Here is a 25,872-nt window from a genome sequence, read left to right as displayed (position 1 = left end):
GGGTAGGACCTGCCCTTTCAAAGCTTCCTGTGTGACTTGCGTTTTGATCACTGGTTCCGATTTCTTCATTTCCCATTTCTTGATTTACAGAAATGAAGATGATTCTCAGGGTGGAGCCCAGAATTACAATGTCCTCCACTCTGGCAACAGAACAAATGTCCTGAAGCAATGACAAGACCCAGAGAGAACAATGCTTTATTTGAGCTGGATATTTCTTTGGCTTATCGCAGGAGGGAAAATTAAAGGATTTAATACTTCAGGTAGGGGTTTTTCACTTTTCATGCTAACCTTGTGAGTTTTATGGTCCAAGTTTAAAGTGACAGGTATTCTGTGATACATCGGCAGCATGGCATAATAATATTGAACATTGCCTTTCTACTTTTAAGATGGGGGTAGGAGGAGAAATTATTGGGGTGAACAGCTTTCAGTTGATACCACGCAACAATGTGGAACTCAGTTACTATATCTGGGTGTTCAGTGGAAGCAGCTGAAGAGGAATTAAAGGTGGGTTGGCATGTTTAACAGGAAACCTCCGTTGCTACTTGTGATGTTGAAGACCAGTGGGAGGGAATTAGAACATGAACTTTTTTTCCCCACAGAACGGGAACCGTGAAGGAGAAAGACACCCAAGGGAGCTTAATCCCTTGTGAAACCAAGTACTCTTTGTAAATATGTTAGAATTCATCTAATGTGTTTCTGTGTTCCTTTGTTTATTGTGGTTTTCAGATTGCTCCACTGGAAAACTTCTTAAGACATACTCTGCAAGGTGTGGGGAGGAGTTTGTCTTATTTTGTGATTTTCCAGAGCCACAGAAATCCCATTTCTACCACAGAAGTCAACTCTCACCAACCCAAAGCTCTGAACACCTGCCCTGCAGTGGTAGTAGGAACCTATCTGATGTCCAATGGTACGTACAACCTCAAAACGGAGATCCGCTAGTAGAAATTACTCAAAACTATCCTCACGTCATCCAGGACAAGAGCACCCTTCACTTTTTGACCACAGAGATGAATACTGCTGGGTCATATATTTGTAGACCTAGGATTAGGTAAGTCCCAAGTACATTTTTATCTGAAAACATTACCAAATCCTTTACTATCTGGATATAACATCTGTGTTCACAGGACCTTCTTAACTTTCCTAGGAGCCCCCAGGATGAGGCCTGTTGTGTCAAGATGATCTTAGAAGTTAAACCCAAGGCAAATATGTCCTGTGGGAGCTCCATATCACATGAACAACTCCTTCTTCTTGGTAGCATGGGTTCCATTTATTGCCCCGGCCTCAGCCCCCAAAGTGATACACAAAGTCCAGAGGTGACCTGGTACCAGGTAAGAATGACTTCACTGAAACTGATGCCAGAGTTTAGTTTTTATGGTAGCATCTCCTTATGTAATTGATAGAAATGTGAGTCTGAATCTGAGCTCTAGAGTTTCCCAAAGACTGGCCTCACGCCTGCAGAGAAGACCTGACTTTCTAAAGCAGCTTTCCCCTAGGTAGCCACAGAGTCTGATGTTCCAGTTATTAGAACCATCCTTCTGATCAGTGCCAGAAAAATTTCTAAAATTCAAGTACATTACATGTGAGGTTAAGACATAAACTTATGAACACCCACTCATGCAGAAGACCAGATTTGTTCAATTTTACTGCCTTTGGAAAGCAAAGGGCATTGCTAGGATGAAAGGAACACCCAACAAGCATGTCTTGAAGGGTTTCTGAAAGAAGTAGGAGACTGGAGTACCTTCCAAAGAGGACACCTCTGGAAAGACAGTTAAGGCAAGCACCTGGTGGCCTGGGTGACACGTGTCTTGCACAGGTGAGTCAGTGGGGAGGGAGGGCAGTGCTAAGAGAAAAAGGGAACAGGAATCAGGAAAAGACAAGTTTCAGAATGATTCTGAGTTATGAACCACATGTGAGTAAACTTCATAACAAAAACATTTCACATTTCCATTGTATTTTATAGTTTTTCTAAGTCCTAACAGATATATAAATGCCGCGTGAGCATCTCTTCCAAAGTCTGGGAATGTCAGTTGACCCAGGGTGATGGAATCTGGGAATAGAATTTAAATCGCCTCCTACATTTGTAATAATTGGCTTTTTAAATATTTATTTATTTATTTGGTAGTGTCAGGTCTTAGTTGCGGCAGGCAGGCTCCTTAGTTGCGGCTCACGGGCTCCTCAGTTGTGGCTCACCCCCTCCTTAGTTGTGGCACGTGAACTCTTAGTTGCGACATGCATGTAGGATCTAGTTCCTGGACCAGGGATCGAACCCAGGCCCCCTGTATTAGGAGGATGGAGTCTTAACCACTGCGCCACCAGGGAAGTCCCTATGATAATTGTTTGAAGTTCAATACTTTGTTTTAAGAAATCATGCAAAACTTTAAATTTGACTTCCAAAGATATCTATTAATATAAAAATATCATTTTAAATTGCCCCTGATCAAAGTCCAGAAAGTGGCCCATGTTTATCTGTTGGCTTTTTGTACCTCAAAACTTAGCAATCAGAGTCTCCTGGAGGTAAAATTACCAATGGGTGAGACAATATTTCCTCACTTGATTCTCTTGAGATTCAGTGACAACTGGTGTTATTATGTCCCTTGTAGAAAGAAGCGTACAGGGAGGGTGAGTGTGTGCTTAAGGTCTCAATTTTATATTTTAAAATGACACTGAAATTGTGCTGCCCTCAATAAAATCCTAATTTAAGAAGCACCTTACTAATTATTAGAGAAGTGCAATCAAAACTACAATGAGGTACCGCCTCACACTGGTCAGAATGGCCATCATAAAAACGTCTACAAATAACAAATGCTAGAGAGGGTGTGGAGAAAAGGGAACCCTCCACACTGTGAATGGGAATGTAAATTGGTGCAGCCACTATGGAGAACAGTATGGAGGTTCCTTAAAAAACTAAAAATAGAGTTGCCATATGATCCAGCAATCCCACTCTTGGGAAAGTCGGAAAAACCTCTAATTTGAAAAGATACATGCACCCCAATGTTCATTGCAGCACTATTTACAATAGCCAAGATATGGGAGCAACCTAAATGTCCATCAACAGATGAATGGATAAAGAAGGTGTGGTATATATATACACAATGGAATATTACCGAGCCATAAAAACAATGAAATATTGCCATTTGCAGCAACATGGATGGACCTAGAGATTATCATACTAAGTGAAGTAAGTCAGACAAAGACAAATACCATATGATATCACTTATATGTGGAAGCTAAAATATGACAAAAAGGAACTTATTTACAAAAAAGAAACAGACTTGCAGACATAGAAAACAAACTTATGACTACCAAAGGGGAAAAGAGGGGAGGGATAAATTAGGAGTTTGGGATTAGCAGATAGAAACTACTATATATAAAATAGATAGATGACAAGATCCTACTGTATAGCATAGGGAACTATATTCAATATCCTGTAATAAACTATGATGGAAAAGAAAATGAAAAAGAACATATATATATGTAAAGTGAATCATTGTGCTGTATAGTAGAAACTAACACAACATAGTAAGTCAACATACTTCAATTAAAAAAAAAAAGAAACACGTTAATTTCATAACCTCTAAAATGAGGTTGGTAAGAATAGCCGATGGTTCTGTTCATTATTTTCAGTTCACTTTTAAGAACAAAACTTCCCATGGTTCAAAAGTATTTGTAATCTGGGATGACAGATGTCTTACTACGTCAAGGTAGGCTGTTCCCAAACCAGGCTTGCCCCGTTACTTAAAATGAAAATGCATTTGAATTTTCAATGATTGTATCCCTGAAATGAAAGCTATTTTCACTTTCTGGTAAGCACAAGCCACATGGTAGTTGCCAGATTTCTGCATATACTGCTCTTATGAACTAAACCCTAATGTTGTGTGACATTCACAAAAGGAAGCTTTATTTCTCTTCTCTGGGGCCTTGACTGCAAATGTCAGGATGTGTTTAATGGTGACTAGGCATCTGTCTTAAAAGTAGGCAAACGATGGTGTTGTTAAAAATTGTATCTTCTGACGGAGATTTGGACAGGTCATTATTTAGGTTATGTTTCATGAATTGCATGAAATGCATGAATTGCATGTGTGTGTACACGTGCTTACACACACACATGCACACAGACACAGACAGTATCCTGGAAAGTCACGGACCCCATGGAAGTAGCATATCACTAAAAGTGATGACATTAGGCAGGAAATAATACCCAGTGTTCCTTTTCTTCATGCTAAACCACAGGTACTCAAGTGGAGGGTGGCTCATACTTAACATTATCTCAAAACCGACAACACTAACACTGGCTGAAGGATGAAAACAACGGTGGTACTGAATGCACATGAAACTGCTGACCAGGGATGAACCTGCCGGTTGTATAGAACAACCAAGCGAAATAAATCCGTGTGCTGTAGTCTCTGGGGGGTTCCAAAATATTTTTAATAGACACCTCAAAAAATTTAGACTTGGAGATTCTTTTTTTTTTTTTTTCACACACACACACTGTATTTTATTTTTACAAGAGATAAATAGACTGACACCAAGCATTGTACATGGATGACCACAACAAAAGCAACAATGATTGCAATTACCAAACACGAAACACACTCCTACTATGTCATAATATTGACATTCAGTCCGGTAATCCTCCACTGTAACAGCTCCTTTACTTTGCAGTGAAAATTGATTTGTATAGTCTTTGCCTCTGAGTCCTTGTGGGATTTTTTTTTTTTAATTGAAACAGAAATAGACTTGGAGATTCTTAACTGAAATATTGAACGACGAAGAAGTCAGAATAAAGGGAATTATCTGTTCTTCATTCTAATAATATTTTCCTAATTCATAAAAATCTAATGGGAATTCCCTGGTGGTCCAGTGGTTAGGACCTTGTGCTTCCACTGCAGGGGGCATGGGTTCCATCCCTGGTCGGGGAGCTAGGATCCCGCAGCGCAGCCAAAAATAAATAAATAAATAAATTAATTAATTAAAATAAAAATATCATGAAAAATAGCTTTGGCATAAGCAGACTTCGTCTTAGATGATATTACATTAATGGGAGGGCGTTTTCGGTTCTTTAGCTAAACGAATCTTTGACACCAGGCAGAATTATAACACAGGGCAGTGGGAGAGGCTCTTCTGCAAGGGCCTGGGGCACCGAGACATGGGTGCCTGTGACACGGCTGTGATGTCCTGGCAGTAAGACTGTGCCTGAATGGCTTTTCCGCTGGTGGTTTAAGTCAACCTCACTCACACGCCACAATGCTGACGTGGTTGCTGGCTCGTCTCTGAACCCTGAGTTCCATGGAATTTTTGCACATAGACCTGCCACTTCTTCTCATTTCCTTTGGCTTTGTTTTCCTTGTCCCTGGCACCTGGTGGCATCCTGCGAGCCCAGGGTCATGGAGAGCCGGTGAGTATGGTGAGACTTGCCAGACCAAAGGTTGATGCAGTTCCTGGTAGGGAAGAGGTAAAGGTCATTTAGATTCGATTTTTTGGAAGCTGTTTCCAAGGTCCATACATTGGCCCATTCGACTGTTCTCGCTGTGAAATTTCAGAATCCTGGGCAACTTCCTACGGTGTGTACAATGCTACAATCCGCAGGTTGTCACATGTGTCAGTTCTCCCTGGGACTGACTGACTGATGCTCCTCCTTCTGTATTTTGTTCTTGACTGTTTCACATCCGAGCAAAACAAAGAATTTCGTGTGTGGCCTCACTGGCACTTCTCTTTCCTACTAGGATCGTTTGTGATTATGTTATTAGATCAGCTTCCCATCATTCTTTTTTTTTTTAATTTATGGCTGTGTTGGGTCTTCGTTTCTGTGTGAGCGCTTTCTCCAGTTGCGGCGAGCGGGGGCCACTCTTCATCGCGGTGCGCGGGCCTCTCACCATCGCGGCCTCTCTTGTTGCGGAGCACAGGCTCCAGACGCGCAGGCTCAGTAGTTGTGGCTCACGGGCTTAGTTGCTCCGCGGCATGTGGGATCTTCCCAGACCAGGGCGCGAACCCATGTCCCCTGCATTGGCAGGCAGATTCTCAACCACTGCGCCACCAGGGAAGCCCCCCATCATTCTTGACACAAATTTCTTGCCCCTTATCTCTTTGATGTTTTGTTTGAGTTCCATCCCATAAAGTCTTGGTGATACACACTAAGCCATATTTATCTTTTTATTAAAAAAAGTCAGGCCCACTTTGCAATTACGCACCCTCCCTATTGCCCAGCTGCAGTCTGGTTCCAACTCTGCATCCCCTCCTCTGCGTTAATTTCTCATGTGATTTACGACACACCTCCACTCCAATTTCTGTTCTTTGTATGTTATTACCATGTCCTCTAGAAGTTTCATCTCTGAATTTTACCCCGTGCCCTGAAGCTTCCTTTTAAAATGTTCTTGATAGATGTTTAACCTTGTCAGTCCCACCTCTTGGCCTTGTTTTACTTCCTACCTGCAGCTGCCCAGCTCTGACCGGTTCTGACCCTCTTCTCAGCTCCCTGCCAACCTACTGGAAATTCTTTCTTGGGCCACAGGAACCACACCAGAGACTTGGGGGAGGGGAATTTCTGCTTCTACGAGTCATCAGGCAAAGGGGAAGGGAAATTCCTCAATCAGAACATGAAACTCAGAATCAGAAAAACGTAGATAGATTCTCAGGCCTCTCACGAGCTATATGGTATAGAACAAAACACAAACTTCAGAACCTTGGTTTTCCCATCTATAAAATGGAAGACATAGAATCTGTGCAAACCAAGTCAGAGAAGCCTTTGAATGTTCATACGAGATACACATGAGAAATAACTTTGTAGTCTACATAGGTAATGAGTTCTTACTATTGATATTTTGTTACTTTTGTTGTTTATCTCTTTTCTTTTGACTGCAGTGGTGAAAGATATACCACTAGTACTCTTAGTAGGAAACTGGAAAGCCAGGTGCTATACGGAGGTTAGAGGATTAATGATTATAAGATTAATGATACACTGATACCCCATCATTCAATAAATACTACTGTGCCCCTACCACTTCCTAGACCCTAAAGATACAAGGGTGATTATGATAGTCTTTGCTTAAATTTACAAGATTTTCCACAGTCAAAAAAGAGCTGCCAGTCATTTTTCTAAAAATGTCTGATCATGTGACTCTTATGCTTCCAAACCTTTCTTCCAACTGACTTGCATTTATTCACTCCTTATTTACAAAGACCTTATTCTTGCTGGCCTGCTTGCTGTATTCTGGAGATACAAAGATCAAACACATCTACTTGCATCAGCCCTTTCACCTTGGCCTTGTTTCCTACATACAGGCTTTGCTTCAAGTGTTCCTAAAATGTCAATTACTTTCTTCTTTTTTTTTTTTCCTTTTTCAAATTCTTTTCTCATTTAGGTTGCCACATAATATTCAGCAGAGGTCCCTGTGCTATGCAGTAGGTCCTTGTTGGTATTGACTGATTCCTGCATATCCTTCAAGTCTCGGATTAGACTGGGGGAAGAGTCCCTACTTTTCCTATAAGGCAGAGCCACCTGAGTTTGCCATACTCTGGCTTACTGCTCAGACGTGCATCCTTAGGCTGAGAGCTCGCTCAGAGAAGGGATCTGTGTTCATTCCTTCCAGTGTGTCCAGGACCAGCTAAATGTCTTGGCACAAAGGCTGCCCTCGACAACTCACAGGAGGAGACACCCCAATGCATCATTACTATAAAAGGGCTATCGTGATGATGGGGCAGAAGTCACTGATCGTGCTCGGGGAAACTTGATAACTTCTCTCCGTGAGAGCCACCCCTTGAGTTGGATTTGAAGACTGAGCAACAGCCTTCCCAGTGGGGAAAGGTGGTGGGAGACACGTTGATTGAGAAAGAATGTGGTTATGTAGGGAATGACAGGTGGGTAGAGGGGCAGAAGCAGGAAATGAGTTGGGGAAGGAATGGCAAGATTAGGCTGTGAAGAATTTTAGACTTTACCCTCAAGGCAAAGGAGTGTCCATGAGAGGTTCTAAGTAGGAGAGAGAAATGTTCATAATTGAATTTTAGTTCTCACTCAACTTTGAGTCCACTAGGAGTTAAATAATTGTTCCTGAATCCCAGTCCTTCTTTGTCAGATTTAGATACATCTGTTTAGTTATTTACTTAATGTTTTCAATTTAACATTTTTTCTTTTATTAGAGTGAAATTTATTTAAAGAAGAAACTTTATGTAAGCCCAATACACAGAAAATCTATATCAATTTCCAGAAATATAAATATACGTGTTTTTAAATAATTCATTTAGGTATCGACCACTTAGACAACTATGAGTTTTCTAGAGTCTAGGGGCCTGAATCACGCTTTGGGCTTTACCAGGTTAAACAGCTCTTGCTGGGCTGTCTTGATCTCCACATGTAATTGTCTTTGAAAATGCTTCTCGTTTCAAGTAAGAATCTTACAAATATAGTTTTGAGCAGAATCTTTTATAGCTTGGGGGTATTATGTTCTGCAATGTCCATATATCAGACTGACCTTCCCCTTCCTTGGTTCAAATTTGTGAAGTTTCGCTATAGGTGAGCTTAATATTAATAGTAATTCTCTGGTTAAATTATTTAATTTTCTTGTCTCTTGGATTAGAATGGAAAACTACTCTCTGAAAAAAGGAGCAACCCAATTGAAGTGGATGAAGTTTATGACTATCACCAAGGCACATACGTGTGTGATTACACTCAGTCAGATAACTCAAGCTTATGGACAGCCAGAGCTGTTGTGCAAGTGAAAACCATTGGTAAGTGAGGTTTTTGGTTTCAATATTTGAGATTTCAACCCCAATTACCCAGTTAAAGTTATCTTCTTTGGCTTAGTGATATTTTTCCTTTTTTTGTGGTGAGGAAGGAGACAGTCATAGCCTACAGTCATGTAAAGCCTGGAATGTTGGTGAACATCAATTTTCCATTAACCTAGATTCCATCCTCCAAGGGAGGCCTAGTTCTGGGTCATATTCAAGTTGTCACAAGTTGGGTTTTCTATGCATTGATTCTGGTTTGTTTTGTGATAAATTAAAAAACAATATTAAAGGTTCATGTAAAGAAATAAACAAGATTAAAGATTTCACACATAAGAGATAATAAATTAAAAAACAATGTTAAATATTTCACACCCAGAAATAAGTGACACTCATGTACCTATCACCAGCTTTAATAATGGTTTTTCCATCTCATGGTTTCTTTGTCGAAACAAAACAATACAGATACAACTTGAGGCCTTCCCACTTCCTCTCTTTGCAGATGTAGCCCACTTAGCTGATAATCCTTTCCATTTATGTTTTATGCTTTTTCTACATATGTATGTATCCATTAATAAAACAGAATATTGTTTTATGTTATAAAATGTGTTTTGTGTTATAAACACATGGTATTGTTCATAGACATTGTTTTGCTAATTTATACCCGCATCAGCAATGAACAGATTCCCATTATTCCCAAGTAATATTTGGTGGTTTCAGACTGTGGTGTCAAGTGGACTCTCTTTTTTTCATACTAATTTACGTTTCCCTGACTACTAATGAAGTTGAATATCTTGCCATTTGTTTATTGGCCCACTGAGCTTATTCTTCTGTGACTTGTCTGTTTTTGGCCCAGGCTTTCCCTTGGGTCATTCTTATTAGATTTACAAGTGTAAAGCATGGATAAACTGTATGATGTAATCAATTTAAGCATGGCCTATATCAAAACATAACCATACAGAATGGTTGACTTTGCTCTTAGTAAATATAGTAATCAATTTTACTTCCTCTTCTTTCATTGCAAGATACAAACCACATGGAGTATCCTGAGACCAAGTCAAACTCCCCTGCTTACTTCCTGGCCCTTGCACTCTGCAGTACTTTAGACCTCATCGATTTAAATTTATATTAGATTGTTGCTTGGATGAGGGGTTAGAAGGCAAATACCCAACTTGGACCACTTGCCCCTCCAAGCGTGGTTGCTCTTTCCCTCGGGCATGATAACTCGCCCATCAAATTTTCAGTGGCAGAATCTGCTTTTCTCTCTCCCAGAGGATGCTTTGTAACCTCTGTCACATCTTTTTAAGTCTTCTCTGACATCATTCCTGTCTTCCTCATTTACTCATTCATTCTTTCATTTATTCATTCTTACACCAGTATTTGTGGAACATGTGATATGTGTCAGGCACTGGCCTTGGTGCTAAGGTTGTAAGAATGAGCGCTTGGACACTTTCTCTGGCCTCCCAGAACTTACCGTCTCGTGGGGCAGACAGAGAGGAAACAGGCTACTACAGTTCAGTGTGATGAGTGGAGAGAAAGGGAAGCAGCGGGGCATGTGGGGGACCCACAAACCCAGACCTGGGTACCCTGAGGCTGGGTGAGAACCGAGGCGTGAGGACAAACTAGCCCAGTGAAGGTGGAAAGGATGCAGTTCCAGGCAGAGGGAGCAGTACAGTTAACATCCAGGAGATGAGAGACAGCTTGGTGCTTTCCAGGGAGAAAGAGAAGGTCAGTTGAGGGTATCTGGAAGCAGAGCAGATGTCACACTGTTCTAGTAAGTTTGGACTTTATCCAAGGAAAAATGGGGAGCCATTGAGGGTTCTATGTGGGAAAGTGTCATGAATAGATCTGGATTTGAGATAGATCGCTCTGCTTATTATGTAGAACATGGGTTTGGGGGGGCAACAAGGGAGACAGAGAGAAGAATTAGGAGGCTGCTGTGGGTCAAGCAGGCAACTGCTGATGGAGGCCTGAACTAGGAGGGGCAGTAGGGATGGAGAGAAGAGAGCAAACTCCAGAAATACTTAGGAAGTTACACGTGAAAGGGTTTGGGAATTGGGAGTGAAAAGAGGGAAAAGGAGGGGTCCAGTATGAGAGCCAGGTTTTATGCTGGGCAACGAGGTGGACTTTCTATAACTTATTGAGAGAAGATGGGATGGGATGGGATGGGATGGGGTTGTATGGGATGGGATGGGATGGAGTTGGATGGGATGGGATGGGATGTGATGGGAAGGGGTGGAATGGGATGTGATGAGATGGGGTTGGATGGGATGGGATGGGAAGGGGTGGGATGGGATGGGATGGGATGGAAGTGGAAGGGGTAGGATGGGATACATAAGGGTGGGATGGGATTGGATGGGAAGGGGTGGAATAGGATGGGATGGGATAGGAAGGGGTGGGATGGGGTGGGATGGAGTTGGATGGGATGGGATGGGATGGGATGGGAAGGGGTGGGATGGGATGGGAAGGGGTGGGATGGGATGTGATGGGATGGGGTTGGATGGGATGGGATGGGGTGTGATGGGATAGGATGGGAAGGGGTGGGATGGGATGGGATTGGATGGGAAGGGGTGGGATGTGATGGGATGGAAGTGGAAGGGGTAGGATGGGATACATAAGGGTGGGATGGGATTGGATGGGAAGGGGTGTTATAAGATGGGATGGGATGGAAGTGGAGGGGGTAGGATGGGATACATAAGGGCTGGTGTAAGGCACGGGTGCGGGGAGCAGCAGGTTTGAATCATGTTCTAAAAAGATGTCTCTGGTCACTCTTTGAGTAGACTTAGCCGAGGTGATTAGAAATGGCTTTATGTGTGTGTCAGCAGAACATGTTGATGGAGTTTATGTGCAAGATGAAAGAGGGAAATCAATGACGGATTACTTTTCTGGCATGATGAGTTGGTAAACAGCGGCACCGTGTAATGAGACAGAAAAAATATTGAAAGAGAAGCAGGTCTGAGGAAGAAATTCAGTGTTAGGCTTGAAAGGACTTTGATTCATCAAGTCACCATGACAAGTGGGTATTCGGATAAACCAGTCTGGGATACAGGCTACTACATCGGGAGATGTGAATGTGAGGGTGGCCGCCGGCACGATATCTAAAGCCGAGGGAGAGTGGGGTCACGTGGGGATTGAGTATAGAGAGGAGAGAGCCTAGAACATCCAGCACTGGGAGGCACGGGGGAGGAGAAGCATCCCCACAGGAGATGGAGAAGTGGTGTGAGAACAGAGAATAACTATCCCAGGGCTCAGCGATAAAGTGTCCCAAGAAAGAGGGAGTGATGCACGGCCTCATATGGTGAAGCCTGGACACTGATCCTTGGATTTGGGAAGAGGGAGGTCATGATTTACATCAGCAAGAGGGTATCCGTGGAAAGGTGGGGAGGGAGCAGTAAAGGAAGTGAAATTGATGACGTAGGTGAGATGAGAGAGCATTCTGAGGGCCAAGAACTTTCAAAGGGAAGAGGCCTGGAGCGTGAGCTGCCCCACAAGGAGAGTAGGTGGAATGAAGACCACAAGGAGAGCCCAGGGAGAAGTGATATTCACAAGAGGCACAGAGGAGGAGGAGCCCGTAACACTCAGGGGAGTGAGCAGAGAGGGGGAAGGCGAACATCAGAGCACAGAAACGTGCACCCCGAAGAGGAGAGGAGAGCACGCCCAGCGGCATCCAATGCTACTGAGAGGGAAAGCAGATTAAAAACTCAGCCGTGCCCAGTGGATTTAGGTGCAAGGAGGTCACTGGTGACTTTGGCCAAAGCGGTTTCAGTGGAGTGATGGGGGCAGAAATCAGACTGCAGGGCAGGGGAAGGGAGGGAGGAAATGAGCACACAGTGCTCTTTCAACAACTTGGCTGCAAACGAAGGAGAATGAATGGGGCGGGGGTGTAAGGTGAGGGTTTTTTCTCTTTTTTTTAAGATGGAGAGACTGAGCATGGATTAATGCTGACGGGAAGGACAGAGAGAGAGAGAGTCAAAGATACAGGAGGAAGATGATGTAATTGAGGGAAGGAGGTCCCTGAGAATTAAGAGAGGACAATTCCAGAACAGAGGTGATGAAGTCTCCTTTCTTAGGAGATGGGACATCTTCAGGAGGGAGTTTGACAGTGGAGGCATATGTGAAAGTTTGTGACAGGAAGTTGAGAGATAAAATGATTCATGAAGGGCTGAGCTCACCTTTATTTTGAAACAAACCATGAATTTGAGGATGGAGGGAGGGGTGGGCTTCGATCTGGCTGACTTGTGCATTCTCTCAGGTGTGTCCTCCTTCCTGTTGGGTTACTCAGCCGGATGCAACCAAAAAACAATCTTGGAGGAGAAGATGGGGTGGGGTTTCACGTCTGCAATGGGCCCGCGGGGCTGGCCTGGAAGAAGGTTCCCCCCGGGCGGGTACGGATTTATCAAGGACTCACGTTTTGCTAGCACCTGCAACCTGATGTCACAGTCATTTCTGGAGGCGTGATTTTCACACGGAAACTTGAGTCTCTAGCCTTGTACATTATGGATGAAATTTGAAAAGGAAGTTCCAAAACATTTAGATCAAAGTGTGACCGTGCATTCAAATCTTCAGGAAGCAGGCCTTCAGACTTCCCAGTGCAAATAATAATTTTTATTTTCATCTTTTAGTGAAAAACACTAATCTCAAACCGGATATTCTGGATCCCATCAAGGACACCCTGGAAGTAGAACTTGGTAAGCTGGGTGGTGTCATCACCCTTGAATGATATTTTGCTTCTGGGAGCAGGTCTAAGCGTGTTACAAGGAAGAGCATCGGGATTTCAAATTAAACAGAATTGGGGGTGAATCTAGACTCGGCCACTGACTAGGTTTGTGATCTGATACAGTTATTTAATCTTTTGAAGCCTCAGGTTATAAATCTGGAACTAGACAAAATAAAACTGACCTCACAAGGTTGCAATGAGAAATATGGGATGATGTATTGATATATTAGGTGACTTGTATGTTAGGCATGATCAATAGATTTTTTTTTTTTTTTAAGATTCTTCCTTACTCCACCCAGGAACAGTGGGTTACACAGATTGGTTAGGTTCATTGATTAAATCTATAAATTTAACCAGTTTACCAACTTAGGTAGCATTAACCTCTACAAATACAGTGTTTGGTCTAGACTTTAAGATAAATTGTAGGAGAATACTACAACCCTTGCTCAAATAAGTTATATTCCAAAGTAGTGTCTTCTTTGGGGTAGAGGGGGAAAGCGACTTCCTGTGGTCCCCTTTGATTTTGTCAGCTTCAATTACATCTACATCGTCCCACACAGCCAAATAAGAACTGTTCTCTTCAAAACCAAGTGCTGGTTGTTTCAATAAAATAAGTGTTCTTTTAAGTGCTAATAAGATGTTTATCGTTGTAGAAAGAAAGGTAAAAGTAGATATTATGGTAAAAGACCACTGGGTGGCGGTTTCTTTTAAATGCTAATAAGATATTTATCATTATAGAAAGAAATGTAAAAATAGATATTACGGCAAATCACCACTAGGTGGCGGTAGCGGTGTATCCTGATTATGAAATAGAAATAACAGTACGGGTAAAATCACAAGAATGAAAGGAAGGAGGAAAGAAGCAGGGAAAACGTTAATTAATTCAAAAATAGCCAAGTTACACAAGGTACCAATGAATTTTAAAGTATTACTGTGGGAAAGCATTATTAAGGTGCAAAGGTGAGTTTTCAAATGGAGTCCCTAAACATTTCACAGTTAAAATATTGAGTTTGAGGCAGAGCACATCTGGATACCCCTTACAGAGAAAATGGGCAGAAAGAGGATAGCGTAGTAACATGCATGTCCGTCCACAGTGCATCGTTCAAAATACAGCTGAATATCTAAATACTTTCTTCTTTAAACTACATGCCGCCAAAACCTCAGGATTTTCATTTAATATGCAAATTCTAGTTAGTATTTCTTTACTGGCACCCTTGTACTACTTCAACAGCAGCGTCGGAAGACAGAGCTGGTTCCTGAAACTGCTCATTTTCCTGGTGTTTATCCTTAAACCACATCAGAACCCGTAGTGCTGTGACCATGCCAATCTTCATTTGCAGAAATGTAGTCACAGGTTTGAGATCTAAGAGTTGCCCAGTAGAGACAAACATCCCTGGTTTCACCTGTTTCCGAATGAGACACAGGTAGACGTTTGGCTTTGTCTGGCACACCTGTTTTACCTGCGAACCTGACTGCCTCAGGGAACAGTTTCCAGGTGGTGTCTTCCTCCTGCACAGGACAAAGTGTTCTCACGGGCTTCCTTCCTGTGTTCTGTGGCCCCTTTTTGCAGGAAAGCCTTTAACTCTTAACTGCACGGCCCGATTTGGCTTCGAAATAAACTTTAAGCCTGTGATAAGATGGTACGTCAAAGATTCTGACCAGGAGTGGGAAGTTGCAACACCTGAGGGGAGAAGGTAAGAAAGAAATTAGCGAACTTATTCTTTGCAACTCACACTAAAAACTTTCACCTTTAGAACCCCCTGAAATGTACACACAGAGCTGAAGAAACAGATGGAGTTGGTGTGGCCACTAGCGCCAACTAGTGGTGCAAATAAAAGTATAGAAATGCAAAGTGTGAGTTAATTTTAAACTTGGGGGCCAAATGCAGTTTCAGAGAGGGCCATAGAATGAAATATTTCTGGGTTTTTTTTATTGTTATTTTTTATTTTTGGCCGCATGGCTTGTGGGATCTTACTTCCCCGAACAAGGATTGAACCCAGGTCCTAGTCAGTGAAAGTGCCGAGTCTTAACCACTGGACCACCGGGGAATTCCCCCCACCTTTTTCTAAAGTAATCTTTTTATTTTATTTTTTTATCAGTTGTTTTAAAGTTCAATTTGTAGTAACAATTTGATGCAGCTGCTTTGCCCACCAAACTAACAAGCAGGCATAACAAGCCTTGCTGCTTGAATAGCCTTGGCACATGGAACAAATGGGAAAGGATTCTGCACCCCAGTCAGCCACTCTCCATTCCCCTCTGTGCCGTCCATCCAGAGTGGGGTGAGTCAGAGCCCCAGTACTGGGGTCCTTAACAGTCCAGAGCGTATGCAGAGAAAATGGCACGATAATAAGCGATCTGACCGAAAATATGAGAAATGAGGAATAGATGATGCAATCCGATCTGGAAAAGGAGACCCAGAGGTGAGATAGCTGCCTTTTTCTTTTTTTTCTTTTTTCTTTTTTTTAGGCATATCTACAGCAGCTTTATTTACAATAGTCAAAAATTAAAACACGGTTACATTCATTCATACAGTGGATTATTATTCAGCAGTAAAAAGAACAAACTAACTAGAGAAGGAAAAACTAATCTAAGGTGAAAAAAATCAGAACTGTTATTCCTTCTGGTAGGCTAGGCATTGGCTGGAAAGGGATACAAGGGAACTTTCTGGGAAGTTGGAAATGTTCTATACCCTAATAACCATTTGTCAAAAGTATACAGCTAGGGACTTCCCTGGTGGCCCAGTGGTTAAGACTCCGCCTTCCACTGCAGGGGCACAGGTTCTATCCCTGGTCGGGGAACTAAGATCCCTCATGCCATGCATGAAGGGAAAAAAAAGTATATACCTAGACATTGTGCACTTCAATGTAGGTAAATATTACCAAAAAGAACCATATAATGACAATGGAGTAGGTGTAGGGAATTAGTGAAGACTTAAATGATACAAAAATGGCAGGATATTGATAACTGAGGTATCATTTTATTGTTGTCTGCATATGTTAAACTATAACTTTTAAAGAAATTAAAGAAAGAAAAAATAGTCTTATATTTACCCAGACATTTGCCAATTACGGTCACCCTCATTCTTTCCCATAGATCCAATTACTGTTGTAATGTGGGATCTCTGTCTTGAAGTACTTCGAAGCCATTAAGTTTTATGAGAAACTAGACTTAGTTTGCAACCCAGATTAGTGGGAAGAATTTACTGGGAAGACAGTTTGGCTCAATGGAAAGTAAAACTCTAGACATTTGGAGCTAGTGTCCCTCATTTTTCCAACATCTGTTCCAAAGTAATAGCCTCTGTATTAAGCACTTCCTCCTGGTTTTTAAAGCATTTCAACAGACTAATGTAATATCACTTTGAAGAGTATACATCATTTAAAAAATAAAGGATGGGTTTTGGTAACAGTAATCAAATTTAGAAAGAACTTCTAAGACAAGGGAACTCATTGGGTCCCATATTAAGCTGATACTCAAACTTGAAGGTAGTCAAGCATGGTAAAGGGAGTATGCACTAACTTTATACGTTCTTGGGTTTGAATCTCTGTTTTCCACCCATTTAGCAATGTGCACCTTAACCTCTGCAAGCCTCCACCATGCCATCTATTATCTATGGATAGCAAACTTCACTTTGCAAGGTCCCTGTAAGGAGCAAATACGGTAGAGGTGATATGCTTATCACAGTCTCTGGAAGGCAGGAAGCATCCAGTGAATAAGAGTGGGTATTGTAGGCTCCCAACAAAACAGCCTGAAACATCATCCACAGAGACAATATTCTTTAATGTGAAGACAGACTGCAGACGGGCCACTTTAGAGAATCCAAACTGTGAATCAGTGCCGAGATTCACACTTCCTGGACAGGGCAGAATGACACAGGCCCAGGAATCACGCTGCCACTTCCCAGCGGTGTGACCTTGGATTGTCACCCACCTTCTTGCCTGTTCTGAGCTGCTCAAGTCAGGATGATCACACCATTACCTGGTGGGGCTCCTGTGAGGGGAGCCATGGAGGAGATTTGATCCTCTCCTCCACATTTAGCGCTCAGGGGACCAGAGGACCATCTGATACACACAGCCCTCAGTAGAAGCTAGTCATTTCTAACATTATTCTTAAATTGTTGTATCTATGCTCAAGGGGAAATCTTAGAGTAAGGAAGATCAGATGAGCCTCACAAGTAATTATAGTCTAGTGTAAATGCTTAGAAAGATGCTTAGCTGATTCAATCATTTAATAAAAAACGAGCCACCTCTGACCATCCTCTGTCTTTCCGGCATCGCCTTGTACTATCTGATCCCACAGCTCTTCTGAAAGCCAAACGGTTATCTACTTATACGTGTTCCAAACACTGCAAATGGGTGTCAATCTGTGTCACTAAAGGGGTGTGGTATTTTCCCTCCTTTCCTAGTGTTAAATCCACCTTAAAGGATGAAGTCGTCGAGCGTGTTGTCTTCCTGAAAGAAGTTACTCAGAGTGATCTTCGCAGGAAGTTCATTTGCTTTGCCCAGAACTCCATTGGGAACACTACCCAGTCCATCCAACTGAAAGAAAGGAAAGGAGGTGAGCCTGAAGGTGGTTGCAGAAGGCATGCAACTGCTTTCACCTGGGAGGAGAGGAACTTTCCTAAGGAAGTGGCCACAGTGATGATTGCCACTAACATGCTCTAGATGCCAGACAGCATTCTAAGTAAGCGGCGTGCTTGTGCTGATTCATTCAGTACCTTGACCGAGGCCACACAACTAGTAAGTTTCACATTGGTGACCCAGAGCTGGTCCTCTTACTAATATTCTGCATACGGGAGCTGTGCTGGAAAAGCCTATCATTCGTTCATTCATTCATTCATTCACTCCTTAGTTCATTCACTTACTCATTCATTCATTCTACAAAGACCTACAGAGCATGCCCTATGTGGCAGGTATTGTACTAGGACCTAGCTCCCTTTCCTATTTTCCTCCCCTGGCTTCCAGATCCAGAGAATGTGATGGTCTGGTATCGGAGAGTGAAGGAGAAAAAAGAGGGGAGAAAGAGTATTCTTGTTCAGTTTAGGAGCGATATGTGTATATCACAGATCATAGCCTTTTAAAGCTAGAGAGGAAATTCCTGGTAAGGAAGAGCTGTTAAATTTCTTGAAGAAGATGCTCAGAGATGGAGGTGATATCATTCATTCATTCAGTTAATAGAGATGAGGGAACAAGCAGGTTTTGAATGCTTGTGAAGCTTAAATAAGACACATGTGGTGCTCCTGGTGCATGCTCCACAGAGGTGGGTCAAAGGTGCCACGTGTTAGGTACGGTGGAGGTGAGAAAGTAAGTCAGGTGTGGCTCTGGGCTTCAGGGAGTTTAGACTTTAGTAGGGTCGATAACACGTGAAAATAATTTACAGTATGCAATAAGAGGGACACAGATGGGTTGTGTGGAAGCTTATAGGAGAAAAAAATTTTAGAAAGTAGTTTTTGTCAGTTTCCCGGCCACCCCAATCAGAAACTACCCATTACCCTGGGTTTTCTTGAGTTCATTTTATGGTAATTCCCTCAAGATGTGATTTAAGATGTGTCCAGATTCAAGAGAAATGTTTCCAGTAGATTTTGATAAAAAATAATAGGGCTGGAAAAGGTGCTGGGCAGGCCTGAATGTGGCCTTATAGGGGAGGCGGGTGTTGGAGGGGACGCAGCCCCTGTACCTGCTCACGGCGGCCGCGTCTCCGCAGTGGTGTTCCTCTACATCCTCCTCGGCACCGTCATGGCCCTGGCAGGTGTGCTGACCGCAGGTGCGCTCTTCTACATGTACTGGATTGAAATAGTGCTGCTGTACCGAACCTACCAAAACAAGGATGAGACCCTCGGGGGTAAGATGACCCAACTCGCCTCAGAACTGACTTAGAGGGATGGGCTTGAGAAATGGATGTCCCACGATGGAGGAAGTCATGACCCTCAGGCTCTGAGACCCCCCCTGCAGGTCTGGTGGCTTCACACCTGGGAAGGGCTGGGAGCCCAGGGGAGAAACAAATTCTCTTCATCCCAGTTACTAGGAATCTCACCAACGATGTTATTGTAGGGCACATTGGACTTGAAAATAACTCTCCACTCACCAACCTGAAGCAAGATGGCAGATGACTTACCGTCTCCATGCCTTAGTTTTCTCTTCTGCAAAGTAGGGTTGTAATCACAATCACAATGAATGCAATGTGGGTTCTTTGAGTTAAGACATATTGAGCATTTAGAACAGCATGTAGCACATAGTAAGCACTCAGTGACGCCAGCTCCAGCTCTCATTACCTCTTGAGGACTGAGTGCACGCCAGGCTTATGTATCAGCTGCGGTAATCGCCACTGAAATCCTACAAGCCGGGCAGAGGCGTGAAGTCTGTGCCCCCAGTGGAACTGCTAGGGGATGTTAAGAGGTTGGGATGGAATCCAGGCAGTTTGGTTTAGAGCCCCCATTAGCTATTGCCTCAGTTAACTCCTTCTGTAAAGTGAGGGGCTTGGAGATGTGGAAATGTCCCTAAAAGAGTGAAGTTCTGTAAAATACTAGCACTAGCACTATCCATGAACTCTCTGTCAGTTTTCCCATGAGACAGGTTAATAGAGTTTATTAACATTTGCTTCTTTAGACTAGAAGAGCTGCTGGTGTGTTTTTCTAGTCCCGGAAGGCTCAAATGTTAGAACATTGGCAGTTTTAGTGAATGATTCTATTGCTTGGAAAGAGCAGAATTCCCTTCTGCTGGATTCCAGGGACAATTAAATACTTACCTGATTGGGATGCCCCTTTACACACACACCAGTGGTTTCCCCACACTAGGAACTCATTGAAGAGCTGGCAGATCACTGGGAAAAGGGGCAGCAAAGAAATGCATCAATCACACTTTTCTTTAGACCGGTGATTGAACATACACACTAGAAGTCCTTACGCCAAGAGGATTTTGAGGTTATTTTTTAAATAGCTTTTTAGCTTTTTTGAATTGAACAAATTATCTAATCACTGTCTTAATTGTTCTCCTAGACAACTTCATACTTCTTTTTCTAAAATGCTATTTTTCTTAAGATTCTAGAGCTTGTACAGAAGACTCAATCTACTGTGAAACATCTTATTTTTATTTTTTAGAGGGATGTTTTTTACCTTAATTTATTTTTTAATTGAAGTATAGTTGATTTACAATGTTGTGTGAGTTTCAGGTGTACAGTAAAGTGATTCAGTTTTAAATATATATATATGGATTCTTTTCCATTATAAGTTATTACAAAATATTGAGTATAGCTCCCTGTGCTATACAGTAGGCCCTTGTTGGTTGTCTGTTTTATATACAGCAGTGTGTATATGTTAATCCCAAACTGTGAAGTATTTTAAATGTGTTCCCTCTCGTTTGCACAGGCAACGTTTTAGTAACCTGACAGGGAGGCAGAACCCAGTTTTCAAGCACTGTGATTCATTACATTCTGTGGCCAATCTAATGGTTTTCAGCAAAAAGACTGTTTCCTGTGAATATCCCAAAATTGAGAGAGACATAGGATGTCAGAATTGTGGGGATCATCTAATTCTCCCACTCTCTAATATTATTACAAAAGAAATTTAACATTTTCAGGTTATAGAAAAATCCTAGTTTGCTGGAGTGTCACAGTGATGTGGAAAAAATCAGGGTGACTATGGTGTGTCACACAGGAACTGCACCGCATGTACCTGCTGGCCACGCCCCCTGAGCCGCCGCCTCCCCACCTGGCCAATGAGAAGCATCTTAGATGCACCTCCAGGACCTCGCTCTTGGGCATCCTCCTCTCTTGACGCCAGACCACCTGTGTTTCCCTCTTCCTTTTCTGTTGCTGACACTTCTGTCAGCTAAAGCCTCTTAGGTCCATTTTGAACAAACTGCCAAACTGCATCAGTAACAGCACTGCTGTTTACTACTTTGTAATAACACTATTTGTCAGGCATTGTGCAAAGTGCTGGAAGACGAGCCAGCTGTGTCCAGCTCCAGAGCCCATGGGTTAGCTTTTGAGATTTTCTATGGCTTCCAGTTAGTTCTTTAGCACATCCCAGAGTCTATGTGCATTTATAATAGTTGAGTCAACAGAGGCATATGAGACCTTAAAGATACCCTAAAACAAGTTCCAAAATATAGTTTTCCATCTAAAAGGGGAAGGAATGAATATTATCTTGTGTCTGCTGTAAGTCAGTCACCAAATCCCTCCTATACATTATCCCAGGCAACCCTGACAGAAGCATGCCGGGGAGCTATTATTATCTCATTTTACATATGGGGATTCAAACACAGATACATGTGCTGTCAGCTCGCTAATGCACTGGGTCTCTGCAGTGCTTTGCTCACTGGGTATTATCACGCTTTGATGGAGGAGACTCCACTTTGATCTGTAACTAATGAGACAGCAACGCTGCAGAAGCAGAAAAAGCTCAGAGGAACTCCTGAGGACATGTGATTTAATCGGAGATGGTCCCAGCCGTTTGATCTGACGTCAGTGAAGGTGCAGGAGAGCCTCATCGATTAGAATCTGATTCTGGGTGAACAATCAATACCCCTCAGCAGTGTGATTCTGAAATGAACACAGATGCTGCTTTTCATTTAATAAATCAGCGCAGTAAGGATCCCAAATCTTAATTCTTATCCATTTACCATATGGTTCGAGCATATGTAGGTATGCCACGGGAGTAAAAAACCTGTCAGTGGCTTGCATTCTTTATTGTGCTTCTTCCTCAGATAAAAAGGAGTTCGATGCTTTCATATCCTATGGGAAATGGAGCTCTCTTGAGAGTGAGGCCACTTCATCTCTGAGTGAGGAAAATTTGGCTCTGAGTCTATTCCCTGAAGTTTTGGAAAACAAATATGGATACACCTTGTGTTTGCTTGAAAGAGACGTGGCCCCAGGAGGAGGTAAGTCCTGCACGCCAACAGAAAACGTAGCACAAGAAGGAGAGTTACGTGCAAGCACTCTCTACATTGTCTTGTCATTCTTTCTGTTGGGCTATTTATCTTCTGGAAGATTTCATGAGCTTAGAACTTCTGGGGCAACAACACAGAAAAATGTGTGTTTCAGAGACACGCTCCATCATCAAAAAAATCCATCTTCAATGGATATATGCGTATGTCTAACTGAACCACTTTGCTATACACCTGAAACTAACACAACATTGTAAATCAACTATACCCCAATATAAAATTAAAATTTTAAAATTTAAAAAATAAAAAAAATTGCCACAGGGGGAAAATAATCCATCTTCAGGAAAAAAAAATATCGGAGCCCAGGGAGCCTTCCAGAATGAAGATTTCTTTTCTGGCTCCTCAGCAGGAAGTTATCTCTGTCCTCCCAAACGGGTGGTCCCCCTGTTTTCTGGGACTGTGCCTGCCACAAACTCAGGACTGGGTCCAGCTGGCTCCCCAGGCCCGGGCCCAGTTCTGGGCACGATCAGATATGCAGACCTCATCCTGTCCTGCTGACCTCCTCTGCCTGAGATGCCCCACCCAGGAGCCTGGGACATTCCATGCCCCTCTCTTATCCCAGCCAACCTTGTTCCAATGAGCTTTGCTCCTAGAGGAATTGGCAATTTGAGGAGACAGAACACAGGGAGGAATGTGAAACTGACAGTCACTAGACTCTGGAACACATCTTCAACTGTCCACAGAGTTGATTTAGTAGAAGTGATCAAGAAAACCAGGCTTCCTTTCCTCTTTGCCTAAGAGTGCCCATTGCAAGGAACCCGCTGGGTGGATCTGGGAGATTCAGGGTTATTGTGACTCAAGGTTTAACAACAACAATGTCATGTATACACTGATGTGTATAAAATTGATGACTAATAAGAACCTGCTGTATAAAAAAACAAACAAACAAACAAAAAAAACAACTAATACTAAACTTTCTTTGGGTTATTTGTATGGAAATATGCTAATATAAATGTTTCAGACATTACATGAAATTTCTAAAAATCATATATATGTTCTGGTATAATGTAATAAGTCATAATTCTAGTTATTACTTTAAAATGTATATCTCAGAAATAACTAAATTTCCTTGTCAATTGCATTATTATGAACTTTTATCAAATCTTTAACCGTGGTCATTAAAAAAGAAAAAGCCAATAACAATGTCGAATAATTAAATCTTTTATTTCCAGTGTATGCGGAAGACATTGTGAGCATTATTAAGAAAAGTAGAAGAGGAATATTTATCTTGAGCCCCAGCTACATCAACGGACCCAGTGTCTTTGAACTACAAGCAGCGGTGAACATTGCCTTGGAGGATCAAACACTGAAATTGATTTTAATTAAGTTCTCTTCCTTCCAAGAGCCGGAGTCTCTACCTCATCTAGTGAAAAAAGCTCTCAGGGTTTTGCCCACTGTCACTTGGAGAGGCTTCAAATCAGTTCCTCCCAATGCCAGATTCTGGACCCAAATACGCTACCACATGCCTGTGAAAAGCTCCAAAGGATTCACGTGGAATCATCTCAGAATTATCCCGAGGATTTTTTTCTCTAGAAAAGACTCAGTAAAACAGAAACCACTGGGAGGCGCTCCCAGCCTAAAGGACGGTGAAATGGGTCCTGAGCTGCCTCCTCCTACACCCCTCCCGTCCTGTCCCTGGTGCGTAGAGAGAGACCCCGATGGATAGAACACACGGCGTTGATGAGGCTGATATAAAATGGGAAGCGTTCTGCCAGCCCTGAGCAAGCGTGGCAGGCACTGGAATGACACGAAAACTATGGTGGGAGCCTCTGATTTCCTGGGCTGGACAGAGGGAGAGCGAATTCAGCCCACACGGCCCCTAAGGTTTTCCTAGTGGTCTCAGCGGAATCAGCAGATACAACCACTTGGCTTTGTGGCTATGGACTGTCACGTCTTCTACGTATTGTTCACATCACTTTGTATATCTTTGCAGTCAAATAAATGTTATTTTATTAGAAACAAGTGATTTAAACTTTGCCTAAACCGTCTCTGTGAAGGAGACAATTCTTATTCCGTGTTCACCCATTCACTGGAGCACAGAAAGCAAGTAGGAAAGGCAGAGACCAGGGGCCAAGGAGCAGACAGGGCCACGGTTCTTCTCTACTGTGTCCTTGTGAGAACTAGAAGGAAGAGCCCCTTCCTCGGGACCCGTGTAGCCCTGAGCCAGGACACAGGGCTTGGGGAGAAGAGTGGGGCTAATTTCAGCTCATCCTTGTCGCCTTGGCCTTTGCGCAGGGCATGAAGTACACAACCTTACTCTGGGCCACAGGAAGTAGGAACCAATTAGGCCAAAATGATTTGGAGGAGACAAGGAACAGAACAGCAGTTATGTGCAAAGTAGAAAGGTAGTGACAGGAGTCAGAAGCTAGGGCAAGAGTCTGGGAAATAAATGTCTACATTGGTTAAAGGACAGCAAGATTGGGGCTTGAACAGCGCTTAAGTCTGAGCCTTTGCCTCTCGAGGCTGGTGGTCCCCATGTGCTTCCTGACTCTCTGGTTTCATTGAGTTCCTCCTAAGTGATGGGCCTTAGGCTAGAGGACCAAGTAGCTGTTCCACGTAGACGAGGCTCCTTTCATTCTCACCAGTGTGTTTTCCTGATGAGACTTCAATGTGTGGTTAAAATGGTGTTCTAGTCTCATATGAAGGTACAACACTCATCTTCCCTGATAGAAGGGCGCGATTTATTTGAGCAATAAAGAAAAGCAATTTCTGGACTCATTCACATTTAATGTGCCCCATCCGCTTGTACGAATGTGATCCAGGTTTGGAGGGGCTCAGAGTCATTGCCATCTGGCCACTGCTGGGTGCCTATGTGAAAGGCTGTTGAGGTCTTTTCGCACGGAGACACCCACATCACAAAAACCACTGTGGTTTTGGCACCAAGCAACATCCTTGTTGGGAATTTCAGTGATAAAGTTAAAGATGAGTTAAAGGGTATAAATTATTCCTGGAGGAATTTTCTTGCGGGAAAGCTCATTGTAGGGTCTCAGAAGGGAAGGATCGACACTGTCATTGTGCCGTTGTGTCCTGGTGATGACTAGAAACCCTGGTTTTCCTGCCAGTCACTCTCAGACATCTAAGACTCAGAAACCCCTTTTGGCCAATTTGTCCAGATTTATTTTATTCTAAAATAAGGATGGCTGTAGCTGATATATCCAGAGGTCCAGAGTGTTGTTCTTAGCTTAACCAAAACTCAAAATGATCCCCAGATTTATGCATACACACAAAAAAGAAACTATCTGGGTCTATCATTTACAGAATACACTCTTGCAGGTGAGTGGGTATGCTAAGGATGACAAATTAACATTTAGGATAACGGTTTATTTACCATTTCTTACGTGTAAATCAGTCAAAACAAAGTGGACAACCAAAACAAGTTTTCTATATACAGAAGACTGATGGTAATTAAACAATTGATCTCAGTAGAATACAATGAGAAGGAATGATGGATTCCCACCACACCTTCTAAATAAGGTGTCCATCTCTTCTGCTTCCGGT

General features: G+C 42.6%; 1 protein-coding gene across 3 annotated transcripts in view; it reads left to right on the top strand.

The window, feature by feature from the left end:
• Window positions 1-24,264, top strand: part of IL18RAP (interleukin 18 receptor accessory protein) — a 31,658-nt gene extending 7,394 nt beyond the window's left edge. The window contains exons 2-11 of one of the 3 annotated variants that reach the window (XM_007172121.3): window positions 91-260; window positions 727-1,048; window positions 1,145-1,328; window positions 8,571-8,721; window positions 13,341-13,406; window positions 15,006-15,129; window positions 17,838-17,989; window positions 19,136-19,273; window positions 22,135-22,308; window positions 23,547-24,264. In XM_007172121.3, the coding sequence (XP_007172183.2) occupies window positions 191-260; window positions 727-1,048; window positions 1,145-1,328; window positions 8,571-8,721; window positions 13,341-13,406; window positions 15,006-15,129; window positions 17,838-17,989; window positions 19,136-19,273; window positions 22,135-22,308; window positions 23,547-24,040 (1,875 nt within the window). In that variant the 5' untranslated portion in view covers window positions 91-190 and the 3' untranslated portion in view covers window positions 24,041-24,264. The remainder of the gene's footprint in view (window positions 1-90; window positions 261-726; window positions 1,049-1,144; window positions 1,329-8,570; window positions 8,722-13,340; window positions 13,407-15,005; window positions 15,130-17,837; window positions 17,990-19,135; window positions 19,274-22,134; window positions 22,309-23,546) is intronic. The other 2 variants (XM_028163968.2, XM_028163969.2) reach the window with 2 other exon arrangements.
• The last annotated feature ends 1,608 nt before the right edge of the window (window positions 24,265-25,872 follow it).

Source organism: Balaenoptera acutorostrata, chromosome 12, assembly GCF_949987535.1.
Source record: "Balaenoptera acutorostrata chromosome 12, mBalAcu1.1, whole genome shotgun sequence".
Lineage (NCBI taxonomy): Eukaryota > Metazoa > Chordata > Mammalia > Artiodactyla > Balaenopteridae > Balaenoptera > Balaenoptera acutorostrata.
Note: the sequence above shows the minus strand (reverse complement) of the source record. Positions and strands in the feature narration are given on the sequence as shown.